This window comes from Salvelinus sp. IW2-2015, linkage group LG35 (assembly GCF_002910315.2).
Source record: "Salvelinus sp. IW2-2015 linkage group LG35, ASM291031v2, whole genome shotgun sequence".
Lineage (NCBI taxonomy): Eukaryota > Metazoa > Chordata > Actinopteri > Salmoniformes > Salmonidae > Salvelinus > Salvelinus sp. IW2-2015.
This window is the reverse complement of record NC_036874.1, coordinates 19164536-19188088: the sequence shown is the minus strand read 5'-3', so window position 1 is coordinate 19188088 and position 23553 is coordinate 19164536. Positions and strand designations below refer to the sequence as shown.

General features: G+C 42.6%; 1 protein-coding gene across 1 annotated transcript in view; it reads right to left on the bottom strand.

Moving 5' to 3' along the window:
- Nucleotides 1-22393, bottom strand: part of LOC111959008 (2-oxoisovalerate dehydrogenase subunit beta, mitochondrial) — an 88577-nt gene extending 66184 nt beyond the window's left edge. Inside the window, exons 1-4 of the mRNA XM_023980404.2 lie at nt 22168-22393; nt 9048-9125; nt 8833-8901; nt 6213-6346 (exon numbers count right to left, since the gene is read on the bottom strand). Coding sequence (XP_023836172.1) covers nt 6213-6346; nt 8833-8901; nt 9048-9125; nt 22168-22363 — 477 coding nt within the window. The 5' untranslated portion in view covers nt 22364-22393. The remainder of the gene's footprint in view (nt 1-6212; nt 6347-8832; nt 8902-9047; nt 9126-22167) is intronic.
- Nucleotides 22394-23553: the final 1160 nt, after the last annotated feature.

Below are 23553 nucleotides of genomic sequence, written 5' to 3'. Positions count from 1 at the left end.
CAGAGCCCTGGGGGACACCAGTGGTGAGAGCACGTGGTGCGGAGACAGATTCTCGCCACGCCACCTGGTAGGAGCGACCTGTCAGGTAGGACGCAATCCAAGCGTGGGCCGCGCCGGAGATGCCCAGCTCGGAGAGGATGGAGAGGAGGATCTGATGGTTCACAGTATCATAGCTTTGTAAAATGAATAGATTCACATACAAGGCAGTACTGACATTAACAAAGCGTTAAAAATAAATGGGATGAGGGTCTGTTGTTCTGGCTCTTCTCCTGTTTCCTGCCCATGGAAAAAGGTTGTATGGACATATTTTTAGTTGTTGTGAGCTACCCAGGCCCATGCCCAGAGTAGGTCCGATTACTTAATGCTTTGTCTTGTAAGTTAGTTAACCTTAAGATGTATATGACTATAATGACGCTTTGTTAATGTCAGTACTGCCTTGTATGTGAATCTATTCATTTTACAAAGCTATTCAATAATACTTGCTTTGATATTCGCTTATCATGAGTTCATGACCCTTCCATAACACTTGATTTCACATGGTTTTACAATAAATGTTAAATGGAGTCAGATAAAACACTTGAATTAGGCCAATTGCATTGTCTTAATACAGGGTCACATGTGAGGTAAATATTGAGAACACCTGCTCTTTCCATGACAGACTGACGAAGTGAATACAGGTGAAAGCTATGATCGACCCCTTAATGATGTCACTTGTTAAATCCACTTCAAAATCAGTGTAGATGAAGGGGACAAGTTAAAACATATATATTTTTAAGCCTCGAGACATGGATTGTGTGTGTGTGTGTGTGCCATTCAGAGGGTGAATGGGCAAGACAAAATATGTAAGTGCCTCTGAACGCGGTATGGTAGTAATTGTCAGGTGCATCGGTTTGTGTCAAGAACAGCAACGCTGCTGGGTTTTTCATGCTCAACAGCTTCCAGTGTGTATCAAGAATAGTCCACCACCAAAAGGACATTCAGCCAACTTGACAACTGTGGGACGCATTGGAGTCAACATGGGCCAGCATACACTTTTGACACCTTGTAGATTCCATGCCCGAACAAATTGAGTCTGTTCTGAGGGCAACTCAATATAAGTAAGGTGTTCTTAATGTTTTGTACACTGAGTATATTCACAATGCGTTCATAAAGTATTCAGACCCATTGACTTTCTCCACATTTTGTTACGCTACAGCCTTATTCTAAAATGTATTAAAATATTTTTTTCCCCTCGTCGATCTCAAATCAAATTGTATTTGTCACGTGCGCCGAACAGACAGGTGTAGACCTTACCTACAAGCCCTTAACCAACAATGCAGTTGAAAAAAAAGGAGTTAAGAAAATATTTTCTGACTAAAGTCAAAAATAAAAAGTACCAACAAAATAAAGAGGCCATATACAGAGGGTACTGGTACCGAGTCAATGTGCGGGGGTAAAGGTTAGTTGAGGTAATTTGTACATGTAGGTAGGGGTAAAGTGACTATTTATAGATAACAAACAGCAAGTAGCAGCAGTGTAAAAACAAAGGGGGTGCCAATGTAAATAGTCTGGGTGGCAATTTGACACACAATATCCCATAACGACAAAGCAATAACAGGCACATTTGTTTTTGTAAATGTATTAAAACATTTTAAAAACTGAAATATGAAATTTTCATAAGTATTCACACCCTTTACTCAGTACTTTGTTGAAGCACCTTTGGCTGCGAGTACAGCATCGAGTCTTCTTGAGTATAACGCTACAAGCTTGGCACACCTGTATTTGAGGAGATTCTGCCATTCTTCTCAGCAGATCCTCTCAAGCTCTGTCAGGTTGGATGGGGAGCGTCACTGCACAGCTATTTTCAGGTCTCTCCAGAGATGTTCGATCAGGTTCAATTCCGAGCTCTGGCTGGGCCTCTCAAAGACATTCACAGACTCGTCCCGAAGCCACTCCTGCATTGTCTTGGCTATGTACTACGGGTTGATGTCCTGTTGGAAGGTGAACCATCGCCCCAGTCTGTGCTCCTGAGCAGGTTTTCATCAAGGTTCTCTCTGTACTTTACTAGTCCCTGCCGCTGAAAAACATCCCTACAGCATGATGCTGCCACCACCATGCTTCACCGTAAGGATGCTGCCAGGTTTCCTCCAGACCTGACGCTTGGCATTCAGGCCAAATAGTTCAATCTTGGTTTCATCAGACCAGAGAATTTTGTTTCTTATGGTCAGAGTCCTTTAGGTGCCTTTTGGCAAACAACAAGCGGGCTGTCATGTTCCTTTTACCGTGGAGTGGCTTCCGTCTGGCCACTCTACCATAAAGGCCTGATTGTTGGAGTACTACAGAGATGGTTGTCTTTCTGGAAGGTTCTCCCATCTCCACAGAGAAACTCTGGAGCGTTGTCAGAGTGACCACCGACCAAGGCCCTTCTCTACGATTGCTCAGTTTGGCCGGGCTGTCAGCTCTAAGAGGAAGAGTTTTGGTGGTTCCAAACTTCTTCCATTTAAGAATGATGGAGGCCACTGTGTTCTTGGGGACCTTCAATGCTGCAGACATTTTTTGGTACCCTTTCCCAGAAAGCTCGGAACTCTACGGACAATTCCTTCGACGTCATGGCTTGGTTTTTGCTCTGACATGCGCTGTGAACTGTGGGACCTTATATAGACAGGTGTGTGTGCGCCTTTCCAAATCATGTCCAATCAATTGAATTTACCACAGGTGGACTCCAATCAAGTTGTTAAAACAGCTCAAAGATGACCAATGGAAACAGGGAGCATTTGAGCACAATTTCGAGTCTCATAGCAAAGGGCATAAATACTTATGTAAATAATGTATTTCTGGGGTTTTATACGTTTGCAAAAATGTCTAAAGGCGAGCTTTTGCTTTGTCATTATGGGGTAGTGTGTGTAGATTGATGAGGAAAAATATATGTTGTATTCATTTTATAATAAGGCTGTAACATAACAAAAAATGTGGAAAAAGTGAAGGGGTCTGAATACTTTCCAAATGCACAGCAAATACTAGAGGTCAACCGATTAAATCGGCAATTAGGGCCGATTTCAAGCTTTCATAAGAATCGTAATCAGCCTTTTTGGATGCCGATTATGGCCGATTACATTGCAATCCCCGAGGAGACAGCGTGGCAGGCTGACCACCTGTTACGCGAGTGCAGCATCAAAAGGACCTTGTGGCTGCAAGGAGCCAAGGTAAGTTGCTAGCTAGCATTAAACTTATATTAGAAAAAACAATCATTCTTCACATAATCACTAATGAACTACACATGGTTGATGATATTACTAGGTTAACTAGCTTGTCCTGCGTTGCATATAATCAAAGAGGTGCCTGTTAATTTATCATCGAATCACAGCCTACTTCAACTTTTCCAAAACGGTGATGATTTAACAAAAGCACATTCGCGAAAAAAGAACAATCATTGCACAAATGTACCTAACCATAAACATCAATACCTTTCTTTTCCTATGCTTCCTGGCTGATGTTTTGGTCACTTTTGAATGCTGGCGGTGCTCCCACTCTAGTGGTAGCATGAGACGGAGTCTACAACCCACACAAGTGGCTCAGGTAGTGCAGCTCATCCAGGATGGCACATCAATGCGAGCTGGCAAGAGTTTGCTGTGTCTGTCAGCGTAGTGTCCAGAGCAGGAGGCGCTACCAGGAGACAGGCCAGTACATCAGGAGCGTGGAGGAGGCCGTAGGAGGGCAACAACCCAGCAGCAGGACCGCTACCTCCGCCTTGTGCCAGGAGGAGCACTGCCAGAGCACTGCAAAATGACCTCCAACAGGCCACAAATGTGCATGTGTCAGCATATGGTCTCACAAGGGCTCTGAGGATCTCATCTCGCGTACCTAATGGCAGTCAGGCTACTCTGGCGAGCACATGGAGGGCTGTGCGGCCCCAACAAAAATGCCACCCCACACCATGACTGACCCACCGCCAAACCGGTCATCTGGAGGATGTTGCAGGCAGCAGAACGTTCTCCACGGCGTCTCCAGACTCTGTCACGTCTGTCACATGTGCTCATGTGCTCAGTGTGAACCTGCTTTCATCTGTGAAGAGCACAGGGCGCCATTGGTGAATCTGCCAATCTGGCAAATGCCAAACGTCCTGCACGGTGTTGGCTGTAAGCACAACCCCCACCTGTGGACGTCGGGCCCTCATACCACCCTCATGGAGTCTTTTTCTGACCGTTTGAGCAGACACATGCACATTTGTGGCCTGCTGGAGGTCATTTTGCAGGGCTCTGGCAGTGCTCCTCCTTGCACAAAGGTGGAGGTAGCGTCCTGCTCCTGGGTTGTTGCCCTCCTACGGCCTCCTCCACGTCTCCTGATGTACTGGCCTGTCTCCTGGTAGCGCCTCCATGTCTGGACACTACGCTGACAGACACAGCAAACCTTCTTGCCACAGCTCGCATTGATGTGCCATCCTGGATGAGCTGCACTACCTGAGCCACTTGTGTGGGTTGTAGACTCCGTCTCATGCTACCACTAGAGTGAGAGCACCGCCAGCATTCAAAAGTGACCAAAACATCAGCCAGGAAGCATAGAACTGAGAAGTGGTCTGTGGTCACCACCTGCAGAATCACTCCTTTATTGGGGTGTCTTGCTAATTGCCTATAATTTCCACCTTTTGTCTATTCCATTTGCACAAAAGCATGTGAAATTATTGTCAATCAGTGTTGCTTCCTAAGTGGACAGTTTGATTAACAAAAAGTGTGATTGACTTGGAGTTACATTGTGTTGTTTAACAGTGTTCCCTTTATTTTTTTGAGCAGTGTATTATAATTAAGTCTATGATTTGATAGAGCAGTCTGACTGAGCGGTGGTAGGCACCAGCACGCTTGTAAGCACTCAAACAGCACTTTACTGCGTTTGCCAGCAGCTCTTAGCAATGCTTGCTTCACAGCTCTGTTTATGACTTCAAGCCTATCAACAACCGAGATTAGGCTGGCAATACTAAAGTGCCTATAAGAACATTCAATAGTCAAAGGTATATGAAATACAAATGGTATAGAGAAATTACCGACGTGTCGTAATTCCTATAATAACTACAACCTAAAACTTCTTAACTGGGAATATTGAAGACTCATGATAAAAGGAACCACCAGCTTTCATATGTTCTCATGTTCTGAGCAAGGAACTTAGACGTTAGCTTTTTTTTACATGGCACATATTGCACTTTTACTTTATTCTCCAACACTGTGTTGTTGCATTATTTAAACCAAATGGAACACGTTTCATTATTTATCTGAGACTAAATTGATTATATTTATGTATTAAGTTCAAATAAAAGTGTTCATTGTTCATTCAGTATTGTTGTAATTGTCATTATTACAAATATATCTTTCTATCTATATAAAAATTGTCCGATTAATCGGTATCGGCTTTTATTGGTCCTCCAATAATCGGTATTGAAAAATAATAAAATCGGTCAACCTCTAGTACATACTTATATCAAATATTACCACACAACAATTGACCTTACCCACCACGAAAAACTATTAAAGACCACAGGTTCCGAGGGGTCTTTTTGGTCTGTAGTTAATATATTACTTGCCAATACATTCCGACTATCAGATAAAGTACCTCGGAAGCGGATTTCAGAACCATTTTCCCCCTACGTATTCACAGTGTACAGAACCTGACCCTTCCACTGATGGTGTCCAAGGCTCTATTTCATCCAATATTCAGGTAGACAATTCTTTCTTGATTTTATGCATCTCTGGGGGCCATTTTGGACTCGTTTTAACTGAGAGTAAAGAGAGAGAGGAGAGTTGTGTGTGTGTGTGTGTGTGTGTGTGTGTGTGCTATTTAGAGCAGAAATGCGTCAGCAGAGAGCGATAAAAGCTAATGTGTGGTTGGCATCTGGCCAAATTATAAATGTTTCGCTTTTTTGACAGCGTTTGATTACAACTTGATTGTGTGGAAGCCTAATCACATATGTGCAGAGAACTCACTCGAGAAAATATTATATTTACACTAATAACACAAGATTGACAAGGACGCAAATGAGGCAGGTGTTTGTTGGTGGGTGAAAACATATACGCATCAGAGAAGCAGAAATGGGAAATGGATTCCAGTAGTCCCTGATCAAATCTGTTCCCGTCACACGAGAGGCTGGGCTGTGACGGCAACAAATAAAACCATCTGTGCAATCAAACAGGCAAACAAGTGACTGAGAAATGACACTTTATGCACAGAGAGCAGACAGACTGGCTCACCTGGTCGAAGGCAGGGTATATGTAGTCGGCAAACTGGATCTCGGCGATGGCCGTGGCCCCGGCAACCGCCGCACCGATTCCAAATCCCACAATGCCTTGCTCACACAGAGGAGTGTTGAAGACACGGTCTTTACCTGGGAGAGAGACAGAGGAGGGGAGAGGGTTACTCAGCTATCGTCTACCAAGGGGGCTGATGACGACAAATACGAGCACACCCATATCAACCAACGGAGAGAGTTTGTGCTGTGTATTTCGGACTAATTGCTTCAAAAACATCCACTCACTCATTTTCAATTAGGGATGAAATCCAAGCAGAATAATAGTAGGGCCAGGGCACATGGTGGATGACAAGGTGTGTCAGTCACCCCCCACCTAACCAACACTTGCTTCATAAGTGTGTTTAATCATTGCAGTGTCTCCTTAAAATAGCATCTGGACTTAAAATAAGTGACGTGACACGCAGAGACAGAGGACTCCTCCTCAACTGGAGCAAAGTCGGCTGTGACGCACTAAAAAGCCCTCGGCTGAAAAATAAACACAAAAACTATTTTTCCATCCTCCACTCTATAATCTTGACAGCAAGCCGCAGGACTGGGGCTCTACATTTGGGGAGGAATGTTATTCTGGTTCTCTTGCTTTGTTTAATTGCCAAGAAGCAAGTATTTTCTCTCTTTGATCCCTCCGAACCTCGTTTCTGTCCCGTCCAGGGGAGACCTGACCTCAAGCGCCCTCCTCTCACCACAGACCGGACACCATTAGAGCACCGCAAGCCCTCAGAAATGAATAATTTGGCCAAACCATCGCAGTCCAATCAGAATCTTGTGTCCTTGTAAAACACAGCCAGCGTAAACAACATATACATCTGGTGGTCAATGAGTGACACAGTGCGCTCCAAACGTATTGGGACAGTGACAATTGTTTAGGCTCTGTACTCCAGAACTTTGGATTTGAAATGATACAATGACTATGTTGAAGTGCAGACTGTCAGCTTTAATTTGAGGGTCTTTTCATCACCCGAGTGAACCGTTTAGAAATTACATCACTTTTACAGTCTCCCTATTTCAGGGGACCACAAATTCACTTGTGTATTAAAGTAGTTAAAAGTTTAGTATTTGATCCTATATTCCTAGCACGCAATGACTACCTCAAAGCTTGTGACTCTACAAACTTGTTGGCTGCATTTTCTGTTTTTGGTTGTGTAACAGATGCTGTATCATGTCATTTTGGAGTCACGTCTACATTCATGTGGATGCTACCATGATTGCGGATAGGCCTGAACGAATCGTGAATAATGATGAGTGAGAATGTTAGACGCACAAATATCATACCCACAACACATGCTAACCTATCACTATTGCAATAAGAGGGGAGGTAAGCATTTTTTGGGGGGGGTATGATATTTTTGCATCTGTAACATTCTCACTCATTAACGTGGAAGTGTTAATAAACATTCTATTCTTATTTACAATTTTTTTTTTAAGTGAATCCAAAATGACACAATACATTATTTACCATTCATTTCAATTGGCCACAAACTCATCTGAAACGCAACCAAAACAAACAGCAAATGTAGAGTCACAAGCTTGATTTAATCGTTGTGTGCTAGGAATATGGGACCAAATACTAAACTTTGACTACTTTAAATACACATAAGTGAATTTGTCCCAATACTTTTGGTTCCATAAATATTGTGTCACTGTCTTAGTACTTTTGGAGCTCACATTAGATGAATATGCACTGCCCTCGCACACGTTTGAGGCATCTATTGGCTACTCATTCATGACCGACTAATTTTCATTTAGGAGAAATAGAAAAGGACGAGGTCGAAGTGGCTAGTCGTTTCCAGGCGAACGGCGCAGGAGACACTTCCTGTGCGCACGCTACTCAGTGACGTGCATCACTGGGGTGAATGAGTCAGTCAGCCACACAAATAGAGATTAGCATACTACCCATAAAGCTGCATGTAGTATAATGGTGTAGAGAGAGGGGATTTTTTTTTAATCCCTCTCCGCCATCTATCTACCTAGATGAGATGAAAAATAATGATCCATAGCAGAAGGTCAACACATCTGACGTCAAATACAACAAAAGAAAGCACAGAGGGGGAGATGTGCGTTGGCTTTTCGAAAATCTAATCATATATTTACACCTAGCCAGGGGTGAATCGCGACTGGTGTCCACATTATGGAGATGAGGGTAAAGTATCCTACATTATCAGGAGGCAGCACACAAAATATATTAAATGGCCATTTCAAAACCTGCACATTTGTAGCAGCAGTACACCCGCAGTAGTTAATCCACTCTAAAGATTATTTCATATTAGGATAATAAAAGGAGGAATTCAAGTGTGCAAAAAATGACTACTATATGGAAAAACGATGCGATTATTATTAATATCAAGTATCTATTGAAAATGTGTCTTCTTGCAATCAACATTTGTAAGCAAGCACAGCTATAGCAGGACTATCACACACAATTTGAGTTTTGACCAATAGGTGTATGCATGACAATGGTTCTCTGCTGCCATCTGGTGGTATCACAATGTTATTCATATTAAATCAGCACAAACATACTGATAAATTTGTCCAAAATGGTAAGGGGAAAGTATTCAGCCTCTTACCATATTTGTCTCGGAGACCCACGGTGCAACGAAATACTCCACCAAAGGCGACATCTTCCCCAAAGATGACTGAAGGACAGATACATCTCATATTGATTGACACAGTAACACATAGGCCTAACATTTCTAAATTGCATGTCTTATTCACGCATATCCTCCAAAACATTGATGAATACATGAACACATTAAATGACAACCCAGACCAGTTTTATTACCTGCGGTGGGGTCGCTGGCGAGAGTGTTGTCCAAGGCACTGGTCACAGACTGAAATAAGTTCATCTTTGTAGTGGGGCCTACAAGAAGTTGGGAGAATTTTATGGAGCGATTAAAAAGTGCCAACAGAAATGATTTGAAATCCAAATTTCTATATAGATATTGAATCTGTAATGAACAGATGGAATCGTATAATTCATAAATTAAACTTATTTTCATTTGAAACTGAATTGAATAAATATTGCATTCAGATTTCTAATTCAATTTAGGTAAATATTTCAATTCTATATCAGTTTCATTATGATAAATAATCACATTCATTGCATGTGTATCAAGTCTACAAACTATCATTTCCAGTTTTATCAAAGATATATATATACACACATACATACACAGTCGGATGTTTACATACACTTAGGTTGGAGTCATTAAAACTCGTTTTTCAACCACTCCACACATTTCTTGTTAACAAAATATCGTTTTGGCAAGTCGGTTAGGACATCTACTTTGTGCATGACACAAGTAATTTGTCCAACAATTGTTTACAGACAGATTATTTCACTGTATCACAAATGCAGTGGGTCAGAAGTTTACATACACTAACTTGAGTGTGCCTTTAAACAGCTTGGAAAATTCCAGAAAATGTCATGGCTTTAGAAGCTTCTGATAGGCTATTTGACATCATTTGAGTCATTCGGAGGTGTACCTGTGGATGTATTTCAAGGCCTACCTTCAAACTCAGTGCCTCTTTGCTTGATATCATGGGAAAATCAAAAGAAATCAGCCAAGACCTCAGGAAAACAATTGTAGACCTTCACAAGTCTGGTTCAACCTTGAGAGCAACCTGAAGGTACCAAGTTCATCTGTACAAACAATAGTATGCAAGTATAAACACCATTGGACCACGCAGCCGTCATACCGCTCAGGAAGGAGACGCGTTCTGTCTCCTAGAGATGAACGTACTTTTGTGCAAAAAAATCCCAGAACAGCAGCAAAGGACCTTGTGAAGATGCTGGAGGAAACAGGTACAAAAGTATCTTTATCCACAGCTAAACGAGTCCTATATCGACAACCTGAAAGGCCGCTCAGCAAGGAAGAAGCCACTGCTCCAAAACCACCATTAAAAAAGCCAGACTACGGTTTGCAACTGCACATGAAGAAATATCATACTTTTTGGAGAAATGTCCTTTGGTCTGATGAAACAAAAATAGAACCGTTTGGCCATAATGAATATCATTATGTTTGGAGGAAAAAGGGGGATGCTTGCAAGCCGAAAAACACCATCCCAACCGTGAAGCACGGGGGTGGCAGCATCATGAATGAATGATTTGGCGTTACCTTAGATTGTAAGCTGTCATGGTCAAAACAGATTCAAAGGTTGTGAAGATAGGGAGAGGTCTGTCCAATAATAAAGAGATGCTCCGCTTTTTTGACACCACACTCCACAATGCAATTCCTGCACGCTCTAGTTTTATCTCATTATTATTATTATTGTCCAGTCATATGGTCAAGTGCTGCAAAGAAAGACCTAGTTAAGCTGCAGCTGGCTCAAAACAGAGCCGCATGTCTAGCGCTTCATTGTAATCAGAGGGCTAATATTAATACTCTGCATGCCAGTCTCGCTTGGCTAAGAGTTGAGGAAAGACTGACCACGTCACTTCTTGTTATTATGAGAAACACTGTGTTGGAAATTCCAAAAATTGTTTGCATAGTCAACTTACACACAGCACTCACACTTACCCCACCAGACATGCCACCAAGGGTCTTTTCGCGGTCCCCAGGTCCAGAACAAATTCACGGAAACGTACGGTATTATACAGAGCCATGAATGCATGAAACTCCCTTCATCTTATATAGCGCAAGTGAACAGCAAACCTGGTCTAAAAACAAAATAAAGCAACACCTCACGGCACAACACCTCTCCCCCATGTGACCTACTTGTTATGTGTATGTACTGACATGTATGTGTAACAGATATATGCGCGTACACACACACGTTAATGTTTTAAATGTAAATTGTTAAGAAATGCTATTTGGCCCCATAACAATTTCTCATGTCATCTGACCATAGCACCAGTTCCAATCCAAGTGCCAATGCCGTTTATGAAACGCTAGGCATTTACATTTGTTGGATGACATGATAATATAGCTTTTTGGCCACGTACACCAGGTGTCAAAATAAGGATATATAAGTTGAAAATAACCTTATATTTCCTGTAAAGTATGGTGGTGGATCTGATTTTAAAATGGGGCCATTTTACTTCCACTGGTCCTGGGGCCCTTGTTAAGGTCAACAGCATCATGAACTTTACCTAGTACCCTGGTATTTTTGCCAAAAAACCTGGTTGCCTCTGCAAGGAGGCTGAAACTAGATCTGAGGTGGATCTTCCAGCAAGTGATCCAAAATCCAAAGAAATTGTTAATTGACCACAAGAATCTACATTTTGCAATGGCCATGTCAGAATATCAAGGATCTGGAAATATTATGTATGGAGTTCTCCAGTCTCATAAAATATTTTAGAAAAAGGCTCAGTGTCATTATCCTCACAAGGTGAGGTATTGAAAGGTATATTATTATTTATTTTATTTTTTTATAAAAAACTGGGGAGCAAATCATTTTGACCCATATCTTTTTTAGAAAAAATATTGTTACTTGTTAAACAAAATCTCTTTCTCTGAGCAATTGTTTTTGTATAAAATATACATTTCGTATTTTTTTTTGCATACAATAAAGCACAGGATTTGTATTCTTTATTTTCTATAAAACATTTTGCTCATCTTTATCAAGGGTGCCAATCATTTTGGACATGACTGACTGGGTTCAAACTCAAGCCTACTGCACAACAACACTTTCTATGGCAAACAGAAGCAGAAGGTTCTGTGTACCCCAATGAGACTGCAACAGAGGCGGATTAGTGATCTATGCACGTGATGAGCAACATTATTGCCTTCAACCTGAAGACATTAGTTTGACTGAGGGGGTTTTAACCCAGGTCTCCTATGCACCACACAATGTCACTTTGCAGGTCTCTAACCAGTTACTCATCACGCAAGCGTCGCAAGTCACAGAACCAATGCCTAGGCCTTAGCTCCGCAGGCTAACAAAGTCTTAACCCAGTCAGTCGTGTTTTTTGAAAAAACATTTCACCTTTATTTAACTAGGCACGTTAGTTAAGAACAAATTCTTATTTACAATGACAGCCTACCGAGGAACAGTGGGTTAACTGCCTTGTTCAGGGGCAGAATGACAGATTTTTACCTCGTCAGCTCAGGGAATCGACAAGTACCCTTGCCAGAGACATGAAACTAAAGTAGTCAGCATGCTTCAGTTTGGCTGGCGGCTAGCCAAACCGAACAAGTGTGCTCGAATACTCCCTTAAAATACCTTTGCTTGGCCTTACGAGTGGCGCAGCGGTCTAAGGCACTGCATTGCAGTGCTGAGCAGTCACTACAGCCTCGGGTTCGATCCCAGGCTGTGTTACAGCCTGCCGTGACCGGGAGACCCATGAGGCGGGCGCCCAATTGGCCCAGTGTCATCCGGGTTAGGGGAGGGTTTGGCCGGACGGGATTTCCTTGTCTCGTCGTGCTCTAGCGACTCCTTGTGGTGGGCTGAGCGCCTGCAAGCTGACTTTGGTCGTCATTTGGACAGTGTTTCCTCCGACACATTGGTGTGGCTGGCTTCTGGGTTAAGCAAGCAGTGTGGGTTAAGGGTTAAGCAGGCAGGGTCATATTTCGGAGGACGCATGGCTCTCGACCTTCGCATCTCCCGAGTCCGTTGGGGAGTTGCAGCAATGTGACAAGACTAACTACCAATTGGATACCACAAAATCACGGAGAAAAAGGGCAAAAAAAAATGAAAAAAATTGTTGCTTGAATTTCTTGAATAAAAAAAATAAAAAAAGCGCAATAGTGCAGTTTGTCCATTTTGAGACGCCGTAACCAGTATGCACTTCCTCAAATAGTCAGAATTCTAACACAAGATATGTCATTCATTTTGATGTTTTTGCAAAGGAGATCTTAGTCACGCAATTTTACGTTATGTTTGGTGCAGTATTTCTCAATGAAAAAATGTGCATGAAAACGAGTCGTCCCAAAAACTTTATTGAAGAATCCCTACTGTTGACCAATCACCTGATTAAGGGACGTAGACTTCGACTTGCCTCTAGAAAAAAAACAGTGTCCTCAAACAGCTGAAAAATGAACAAAAGCAAGAAAATGTCGTCATAATATAGTATATGCACAAACTGTTTCGGCTGGGTGGCATGCGGACACCTTAATTAACATGTCAAACTAACACGTCTTCAGGTCTCAGGCAGGGTTCTCATCACATAAGCATGGGTCACCAAACCACATTCTTTTGATGAGTAACCTTGCTGGATCTTGAAGACTTGTATTAGTGTAGCAGGTGGGGATTTGTGAAACTCACTCCTCAGCCTGAAGCGTCGCCCCTTTGAAGAAGGCCTTTTGTGTGTGAGGTGTATACTTTTGTTTCAAAGTAGATCTGTTTAAGACTACCAAGAAACACTCCGTGTGACCCTGATTGCAGGTAAAGGTTAATAGCCTGATGGGATGGAACGCTTCAAATGCTTTGTATATTTTATTGTATGGGCAGTCACATGGGTTTGAGGCAGAGGTCCCGAGTTCAACTTTCGATATAAGCGGAATTAGGGGGGAAGCGGTACTCGATAAGCAAGCAGTGTGTCATCCTTTACATTAACTTCCTCACCTCATCCCTATGGGCTTTAGCTAAGTGGGTTAACAGTCTTGTGACATCCAGGATATATTCCGTTCAATCTTTTACCCAGACTTCAGCAGAAATGTAGAGAAGCATATATTTATTTATGTATTTTATTTATTTTTTAAGAACCACCAGTCAGGAAGATACAGATAGCTGATACTACATTGAGCAAAATCTGTTTTTAGTTAGTTGGAAGAAAAGAAAAAAAGAAAAAAAAAWTCCATATGCACAAAAAGCATATGGAAAGAAATCTCAAATGTTGTGCAGTAATGTGTTTTACGTCCCTGTTACAGAGCATTTCTCCTTTGCCAAGATAATCCATCCACCTGCCAGGAGTGGCATATACACAGCATGATCATTACACAATTGCAACTTGCGCTGGGTACAATAAAAATCCACTTAAAAATGTGCAGTTTTGTGACAGCACATTGCCACAGATGTCTCAAGTTTTGAGGGAGCGTGCAATTGGCATGCTGACTGCAGGAATGTCCACCTGAGCTGTCCACCGGCCTCACAAACGCAGACCACATGTACCCACGCCAGCCCAGGACCTTCACACCCGGCTTCTTCACCTGCGGGATCATCGGAGGGGCTGTGGGGGGTGCTGAGGCGTATTTATGTCTGTAATGAAGCCCTTTTGTGGGGGGAAACTAATTCTGATTGGCTGGGCCTGGCTCCCCAGTGGGTGGGTCTGGCTGACAGGTGGGTGGGCCTATGCCCTCCAAGGCCCACCCATGGCAGCACCCCTGCCCAGTCATGTGAAATCCATAGTTTTGGGCCTAATGCATTTATTTCAATTGACTGATTTCCTTATATGAACTGTAAGTCAGTAAAATCTTTGAAATTGCGTTTATATTTTTGTTTAGTATATACAGTATACACCAGTGTGGCAGTTGTACTAAACTCCTAAGGCATAAAATGTTGTAAAATAATCCATGTGCATCATTAATTAAAATGACAATTGAATGCTTAGATAACCTATGCAGAAAAATGTATATATGGAGAGCACTACGGTTGCGGGCGGTGCAGTTGCCGTACCAGGCGGTGATACAGCCCGACAGGATGCTTTAAATTGTGTATCTGTAAAAGTTTGTGAGGGTCGTAGGGGACAAGCCAAATTTCTTCAGCCTCCTGAGGTCGAAGAGGAGCTGCTGCGCCTTCTTAACCACACTGTCTGTGTGGGAGGACCATTTCAGATTGTCAGTGATGTGTACGCCAAGGAACTTAAAGCTTTTCACCTTCTCCACTGCGGTGTGTGGTGGACCTACAGCACGACACTTGAGGCATTGTGCTTCTTGTCAGTAACAACCACATCATCAACATTAAGAGACATGGGCAGCTGTGAGGAGGGTTTATTCTCCAGGTCTTTAACCATTTTCCAGAACTTCTTGGGGTTAGACCCACAGAGAGAGAACTGCTCCTTAAAGTAACTAACTTTGGCCTTCCGGATAGCCTGAGTGCACTTATTTCTCATTTGCCTGAACGAGAGCCAGTCAGCCTGAGTATGCGTGTGCCGAGGCTTTCGCCAAATGCAATTCTTGAGGTGGAGTAACTCAGCAACATCATGGTCGAACCAGTGGCTGAACCGGTTTTTAATTCTCATTTTCTTTATGGGGGCGTGTTTGTTAACAATACCACTGAAAATTTAAAAAAAGAAGGTCCAAGCGTCTTCGACAGAGGGGATCAAGCTGATTCTATTCCATTTTACAGAAAACTATTACGCAGAATTATTGAAAAACCCTGTTAATGACAGTATCGATTTGTTTAATCATATTAAAGTACGTCTTTATGTTTGAAGCATTGAATTTTTTGCAATCACATACATTATTTTGATGTGTGCCCATGAACTGTTCGCACCGTAACATAGGGAGCTACGAAATGTTACGAGGTTACAGCACACTTCTGAGGTCTCCATACAAAAGTGAGTCACAGCAATATCCAGGAAATTCACAGGATCAATGTCAATGTATAAGTCAATTATTAAATGCTTAGTAGATGATAACAACAAACAGTATCATAAACGTAGGAAAGAAAGGTTGCGTTTTAGCCAAATCTGTGAAGACTCCAAGCACGAGAAAGGTGTTGATTCAACTCATTAATAATTAGCTGTACTGAATATATCTATGTTCCCCCATTATATGTATTCACATGAAAAAAAAAAAAAAGTACATTTTGAATTACTTTGTTAGAAAGTTTGCAACAGCTCCAAACAGCTGTCCACGACAAGAAATGCTCACTGGTACCCTAGAACAGCGGTCCCCAACCACCGGGACGCAGCCCATTCGCTACCGGGCCACACAAAGGATAAATCATTACTTATTTATTTAAAATCTGTAAAATAAAATAATTGTATACAATTATAGGCCATTTGTGCAGTAATTACATTGACTTTGGTGCAATCTCTTGGTCCTTTTCTCACCACTCTAATATCTCTGTCACACCCACAAGAGTTTACAGATTTTGAACTTGAGTAATGCGCGAGTGCATCATGGTCTGTGTTGCCCGCCAACTTTGTACTAGCTAGCTACGTTAGCTGACATGAATAAAAACAACCGTCGCTGTAGAGCTTCTTCTGAAGGGGTAAGAGCGATAAGGGCCCAACGACGATGTCGATAATGCAGAGACAGCAGAGCCCGAGAATGCAAAAAAGAAAAATTAAGCCTTATTCAATATTAAATATGATGAGTCCAACCTAAAATATGGCTTTATTGCGACAGGTGACTTGAATGCTCCAAGTTCCCTGTGCGTAGTATGTGGAGTTAGGGCTTCATTGCCTCGTTAGATCAAAACTGCTTCGGCAAAGCAAATCTAAGCACCCGGCACTGAAAGACAAACCTGAAAACGTGAACAAGGACAGCAGCAAGTCTTGAAAGCCACCGCATCAACAAACGTGGCTGCACTGAGAGCGTCATACTTAGTGGCTAGCCGTATTGCTAAGGCCAAGAAGCCTTTCACTACTGGCGAGGAGTTGATTCTACCTGCCGCTAAGGACATTTGCCGTGAACTCTTAGGAGAGGCTGCGGCTAAAAAGACAGCAAAGGTTCCTCTTTCGGCTATCACCGTCAGTTGGCTAATTAATGAAATAGCGGAGGACGTTGAGGCACAATTGTTTAGAGGCTTAACGAGTCACCGTGGTATGCAATCCAGGTTGACGAATCTACCGATTAGGACAACAAGGCAATACTGCCTGTTCATGTGCGATATATATCTCAGGATGATGTGCATGAGGATATGTTGTGTGCGCTGTCCCTGCCGACTAACACAACGGCCGCAGAACTATTCAAGTCTTTGGATGATTACATGTTAGGAACATTGGATTGGTCGTTCTGTGTTGGCGTATGCACGGATGGGGCTGCTGCCATGACTGGGTGGCTGTCTGGTTTCACTACCCGGGTTAAAGAGGTTGCACCTGAATGTGAGTCTACGCACTGTGTCATTCACAGAGCTGGCTAGCTGAAAAATGTCACCTGAATTTAACATGGTATTGAATGATGTTATTAAAGTTATCAATCACGTCAAAGCACACGCCCTTAACTCGCGTCTGTTTGGGCAGCTTTGTGAGGAAATGGACGCAGAGCACAAACGGCCTCCTCTTATACACAGAAGTCAGATGGCTATCCAGGGGGACACCGCTTGCCAGAGTGTTTGAGTTACGAGAGCCCCTGCAGAGATTTCTTTCAGAAAAAAAAGTTACTACTGGCAGCACATTTCAATGACGAGGAATGGGTCATATTGCGCGACATATTCAACCTGCTCAACAAACTCAATCTGTCACTTCAGGGGAGAATGACACCTGTCATTAAGTTGGCAGATAAAGTCATTAAGTTGCATTCAAAGCCAAACTGGAAGTTTGGGGACGGCGAGTGGGCAGGGGCATATTTGACATGTTCCAAACATTAGCAGGGATTTTGGGAGTGACGGAGACTGGGCCGTCTTTCTCCCAGCTGGTGCGCCTTCACATAGCTTCGCTGTCAACGGCGTTCGAGTGTTACTTCCCAACCCATTTGTGAATCGTCCATGTCCGGTAAGGAAGAAGATCAACTCGAGGTTGCAAATGACCGTGGCCTTAAAAAGTATGTTCGAGATAACTTCATCTCTGCCGACCTTCTGGATTAAAATCAAGGCTGTATATCCTGAGATAGCCACAAAAGCACTGAAAACGTTGCTTCCATTTTCCAACATCCTATCTCTGCGAAGCTGGGTTTTCCACAATGACGGCAACAAAAACGAAATTCAAATCAAATCAAATATTATTAGTCACATGCGCCGAATACAACAGGTGTAGACCTTACAGTGAAATGCATACTTACGAGCCCCTAAACAACAATGTAGTTTGAAAAAAATATGGATAAGAAATAAAAGTAACAAGTAATTAAAGAGCAGCAGTAAAACAACAATAGCGAGACTATATACAAGGGGGGGGGGGGGTACTGGTACAAAGTCAATGTGCTGGGGCACCGGTTAGTTGAGGTAAAATGTACATGTAGGTAGAGTTATTAAAGTGACTATGCATAGATGATAACAACAGCGAGTAGCAGCGGTGTAAGAGGGGACAATGCAAATAGTCTGGGTAGCCATTTGATTAGCTGTTAAGGAGTCTTATGGCTTGGTGTAAAAGCTGTTTTGAAGCCTCTTGGACCTAGAATTGGCGCTCCTGTACTGCTTGCCGTGCGGTAGCAGAGAGAACAGTCTATGACTAGGGTGGCTGGAGTCTTTGACAATTTTTAGGGCCTTCCTCTGACACCGTTTGCAAGCCCTGGTTTGCAAGCCCTGCCACATCCGACGAGCGTCAGAGCCAGTGCAGTACGATTCGATCTTAGTCCTGTATTGACGCTTTGCCTGTTTGATGGTTCGTCGGAGATGTTGCCTGTAATCCATGGCTTCTCGTTGGGGTATGTACGTACGGTCACTGTGGGGACGACGTGATCGATACACTTATTGATGAAGCCAATGACTGATGTGGTGTACTCCTCAATGCCATCGGAGGAATACCGGAACATATTCCAGTCTGTGCTAGCAAAACAGTCCTGTAGCTTAGCATCTGCTTCATCTGACCACTTTTTTATTGATCTTGTCACTGGCGCTTCCTGCTTTAATTTTCGCTTGTAAGCAGGAATCAGGAGGATAGAACTATTGTCAGATATGCCAAATGGAGGTCGAGGGAGAGCTTTGTATGCGTCTCTGTGTGTGGAGTGAAGGTGGTCCAGAGTTCTTTTCCCTCTGGTTGCACATTTAACATGCTGATAGAAATTTGGTCAAACGGAGTTAAGATACCCTGCATTCAAGTCCCCGGCTACTAGGAGCGCCGCCTCTGGGTGAGCGTTTTCTTGTTAGCTTATGGCGGAATACAGCTCATTCAATGCTGTCTTAGTGCCAGCGTCTGACTGTGGTGGTATGTAAACATCTACGAAAAATACAGATGAAAACTCTCTAGGTAGATAGTGTGGTCTACAGCATATCATGAAATACTCTCCACAGGCGAGCAATAGCTCGAGACTTCCTTAGATATCGTGCACCAGGTGTTATTTACAAAAATACATAGTCTGCCGCCCCTTGTCCTACCAGACGCCGCTCTTCTATCCTGCCGGTGCAGCGTATAACCAGCCAGCTTTATGTTGATAGTGTCGTCGCTCAGCCACGTCTCCGTGAAGCATAAGATATTACAGTTTTGAATGTCCCGTTGGTAGATTAATCTTCCGCGTAGGTCATATAATGTAAAGCTACAGTTGAAATCGGAAGTTTACATACATTAACTCCGTTTTTCACAATTCCTGACATTTAATCCTAAAAATAATTCCTTGTCTTAGGTCAGATAGGATCACCACTTTATTTTAAGAATGTGAAATGTCAGAATAATAGTAGAGAATGATTTATTTCAGATTTGATTTCTTTCATCACATTCCCAGTGGGTCAGAAGTTTACATACACTCAATTAGTATTTGGTATCATTGCCTTTAACTTGTTTAACTTGGGTCAAATCTGTCGGGTAGCCTTCCACAAGCTTCCCACAATAAGTTGGGTGAATTTTGGCCCATTCCTCCTGACAGAGCTGGTGTAACTGAGTCAGGTTTGTAGGCCTCCTTGCTCACATACGTTTTTTCAGTTCTGCCCACAAATTTTCTATAGAATTGAGGTCAGGGCTTTGTGATGGCCACTCCAATACCTTGACTTTGTTGTCCTTAAGCCATTTTTCCAAAACTTGAGAAGTATTCTTGGGGTCATTGTCTATTTGGAAGACCCATTTGCAACCAAGCATTAACATCCTGATGTCTTGATGTTGCTTCAATATATCCACATAACTTCCCTACCTCATGATGCCATCTATTTTGTGAAGTGCACCAGTCCCTCCTGCAGCAAAGCACCCCCACAACATGATGCTGCCACCCCCGTGCTTCACAGTTGGGATGGTATTCTTCAGCTTGCAAGTCTCCCCCTTTTTTCTCCAAACATAACGATGGTCATTGTTTCATCAGACCAGAGGACATTTCTCCAAAAAGTACGATCTTTGTCCCCATGTGCAGTTGCAAACTGTATTCTGGCTTTTTTATGGCGGTTTTGGAGCAGTGGCTTCTTCCCTGCTGAGCGGCCTTTCAGGTTATGTCGATATATGACTAGTTTTACTGTGGATATAGATACTTCTGTATCTGTTTCCTCCAGCGTCTTCACAAGGTCCTTTGCTGTTGCTCTGAGATTGATTTGCACTTTTTGCACCAAAATACGTTCATCTCTAGGAGAAAGAACTCGTCTCCTTCCTGAGCGGTATGACGGCTGCATGGTCCCATGGTGTTTAACTTGCGTACTATTGTTTGTACAGATTTACGAGGTACCTTCAGGTTTTTTGAAATTGCTCCCAAGGATGAACCAGACTTGTGAAGGTCTACAATTTATTTTCCTGAGGTCTTGGCTGCTTTCTTTTCATTTTCCCATGATGTCAAGCAAAGAGACACTGAGTTTGAAGGTAGGCCTTGAAATACATCCACGTACACCTCCAATTGACTCAAATTATGTCAATTACCCTATCAGAAGCTTTAAAGCCATGACATCATTTTCTGGATTTTCTATGGCGTTTAAAAGGCACAGTCAACTTAGTGGAGGTAAACTTCTGACCCACTGGAATTATGATACAGTGAATTATAAGTGAAACAATCTGTCTGTAAACAATTGTTGGAAAAATTACTTGTGTCATGCACAAAGTAGATGTCCTAACCAACTTGCCAAAACTATAGTTGTCAACAAGAAATGTGTGGTGTGGTTGAAAAACGAGTTTTAATGACTCCAACCTAAGTGTAAGTAAACTTCCGACTTCAACTGTATTTTATAGTCCAAAGATTGCACATTTGCTAGCAGGATGGAAGGAAATGGAGGTTTATTCAATCGCCTACGAATTCTCAGAAGGCAGCCTGCCTTCGGGACCCTTTTTTCTCTGCCACCTCTTCACGCAAATCACGGGGATCTGGGCCTGTTCCTGAGAAAGCAGTATATCGTTCACGTCGGCCTCGTCAGACTCGTTATAGACAAAAAAAGGATTCTGCAAGTCCGTGGTGAGTAATCGCAGTCCTGATTTCCAGAAGTTATTTTTCGGTCATAGAGACGGTAGCAGCAACAATATGTACAAAATACGTTTAAAAAAATAAGTAACAAACAACGCAAATAATTGAACAAAATAAAAATCAGTTGGGGCCACTTGAAACATCTTCCTTCTTCTCCAGCGCCATCTTACAATTACGGAGAAGGCTGGACATAAGGAACACCCTTCAGGTGTCACTGTCTCCCATCACCCCTAGATGGGACGGTCTTGTTGCCGCGAAACAAACTCAGGGCACCCACTGATTCAGCAACATGGTGAGTTGTAATGTTTTTATTATATGGTCATTAGAGAAAAATATGCACATTATGTTTTTATAATATCGTCACATTAGACCTATTAAACTAAAATGTTATGAAAAAGCGGCTATACTAAACGTATAGGCCTAATTGATATTCCTGTTGTGTCGTGACCCACCCCCCAAAAAAAAATATATATATAGTCTATATGAGACCTGTCCATGGTGCAAAGAAGGTTGGGGACCGCTGCCCTAGAAAGACTCATGTGACAGCCGTCTACATCTGCCAAACAAAAGTCTGGGCATGCAACCTGCCAACAACAGAATAAAAAAAGCTAAGCATGACAAAAAAAATACAAATAGAAAAATATTCAAACAGAAAAAGCAAAGCATGAATGCAGTTGGAATAACGTTAACTAGCTAGCTAATTTTTTCATGTTAGTTAGAAAGCTAAAATGTACAGATCACGAATTGAAGATATTTTCAAATGATCTTTACCTTTTCAGCAAAGATTGTTGTCAGTATGACAAATTATTTGAGAATGCAAGGGCATTCACTTACCATACTCTGTGGGGACAGGGTCAGGGTGGTAGGTGAAGTGCGCAGCATTCCTTCTTTGTGTTTTTGTTTGGGATGAGCAATTCGGGGATAACCTCAGCAGAGTGATCCCAAACAAGCTCTGATCACCGATATTTACATTCGCGATGGAGGCTTTCGAGCCTGCACCTCTGAGCAGAAACCGTGCAGCAGCCGCCATTGCTGTTGTGAGTATTCTGAACAGGAAGAAGAGAATGATGACAGATTCCCTTTTTAGTCGAAAGGGGCTGTGATTGGTTGAAACAGTGGGTGGTGTCAGTGGATTTCAGCCTCTTGTCCAATCGCCCTACATCGACCCTGAATACTTGAGGGAGTTATTTTACGCTGGCCCGCGTTGACGTGTCCGTCACGTCGTCTGGCGAATGCGAGAAGGGAGTAGCGCCCTTCTCAAATCGAACAGTAATCTGCGCCGCTCGGTCATATTATCATCAAGACAGCATGGCATCGTCCAGCATATCTTTTCCATAAAATAAATGTTTTATATGTGTTTTATTGGGAAGGCAGATAAAGTATTTTTAACAAAATCAATCACTTTTGCATGGGAAAACACAGAATCCTACTCATTACTACACGTGCTTATTACATCACTTTTATTTTGAGCCGACTTCGCCGTCGGACAGAGCGGGCACCCGACTCAAATGCGGGAGGCAGCAATCAACTTTCAGCCGGTGCAAAACACGCCTACACGGGCGCCTGAGCGAGATTAATCGAACTCCCGCCTTGACTTTTGTCATGTTCGACATTGCAACCCACTATAAAATCGAGTCGAGACTGACTGATATACAAATGACCTTGCATCCTAAATAAATACTCAATATTATTTGTAGGTCAGTCAGTCACAATTTACCCATGATACATCACGGTTTTGACGCAGGTAAAGAAGTTGTGCCAAAGATTATAGATATACTGACAATATAATCTCTCTCCCTAACACTGGGAATCGTTGTCCACAAAGCGGCACGGCGGGCTGTCTAGCCCCCGCCCATCTTTTCTTTGGATTGGTGAATACATCTCATTATTGTAAATCTATTTTTGAATATTCGATGAGGGTTGTTGACGTCAACCACCTGTATCAATGGAGGGAGATGCTACACTACCTGCATCATTCAGTGAATATGCATAACCATCTCGAGACAACTCCCTTATAGTGTTTTTCTCTCAAAGTTGCTGTCACCTGTCCTACTTATATAAGAACTTAAGCATTACGAAACTTATATTTGATCAAAAAACCTCACGTAGCAAATAAACCATAAAAATGTTTTTGGACCAAATTCAACACTCTCTAATTGACCTTCATACAAAAACCTTTGCTTGTTCGGTGAAAGGGAGACTGCTTTTCCTCCGAGTTGG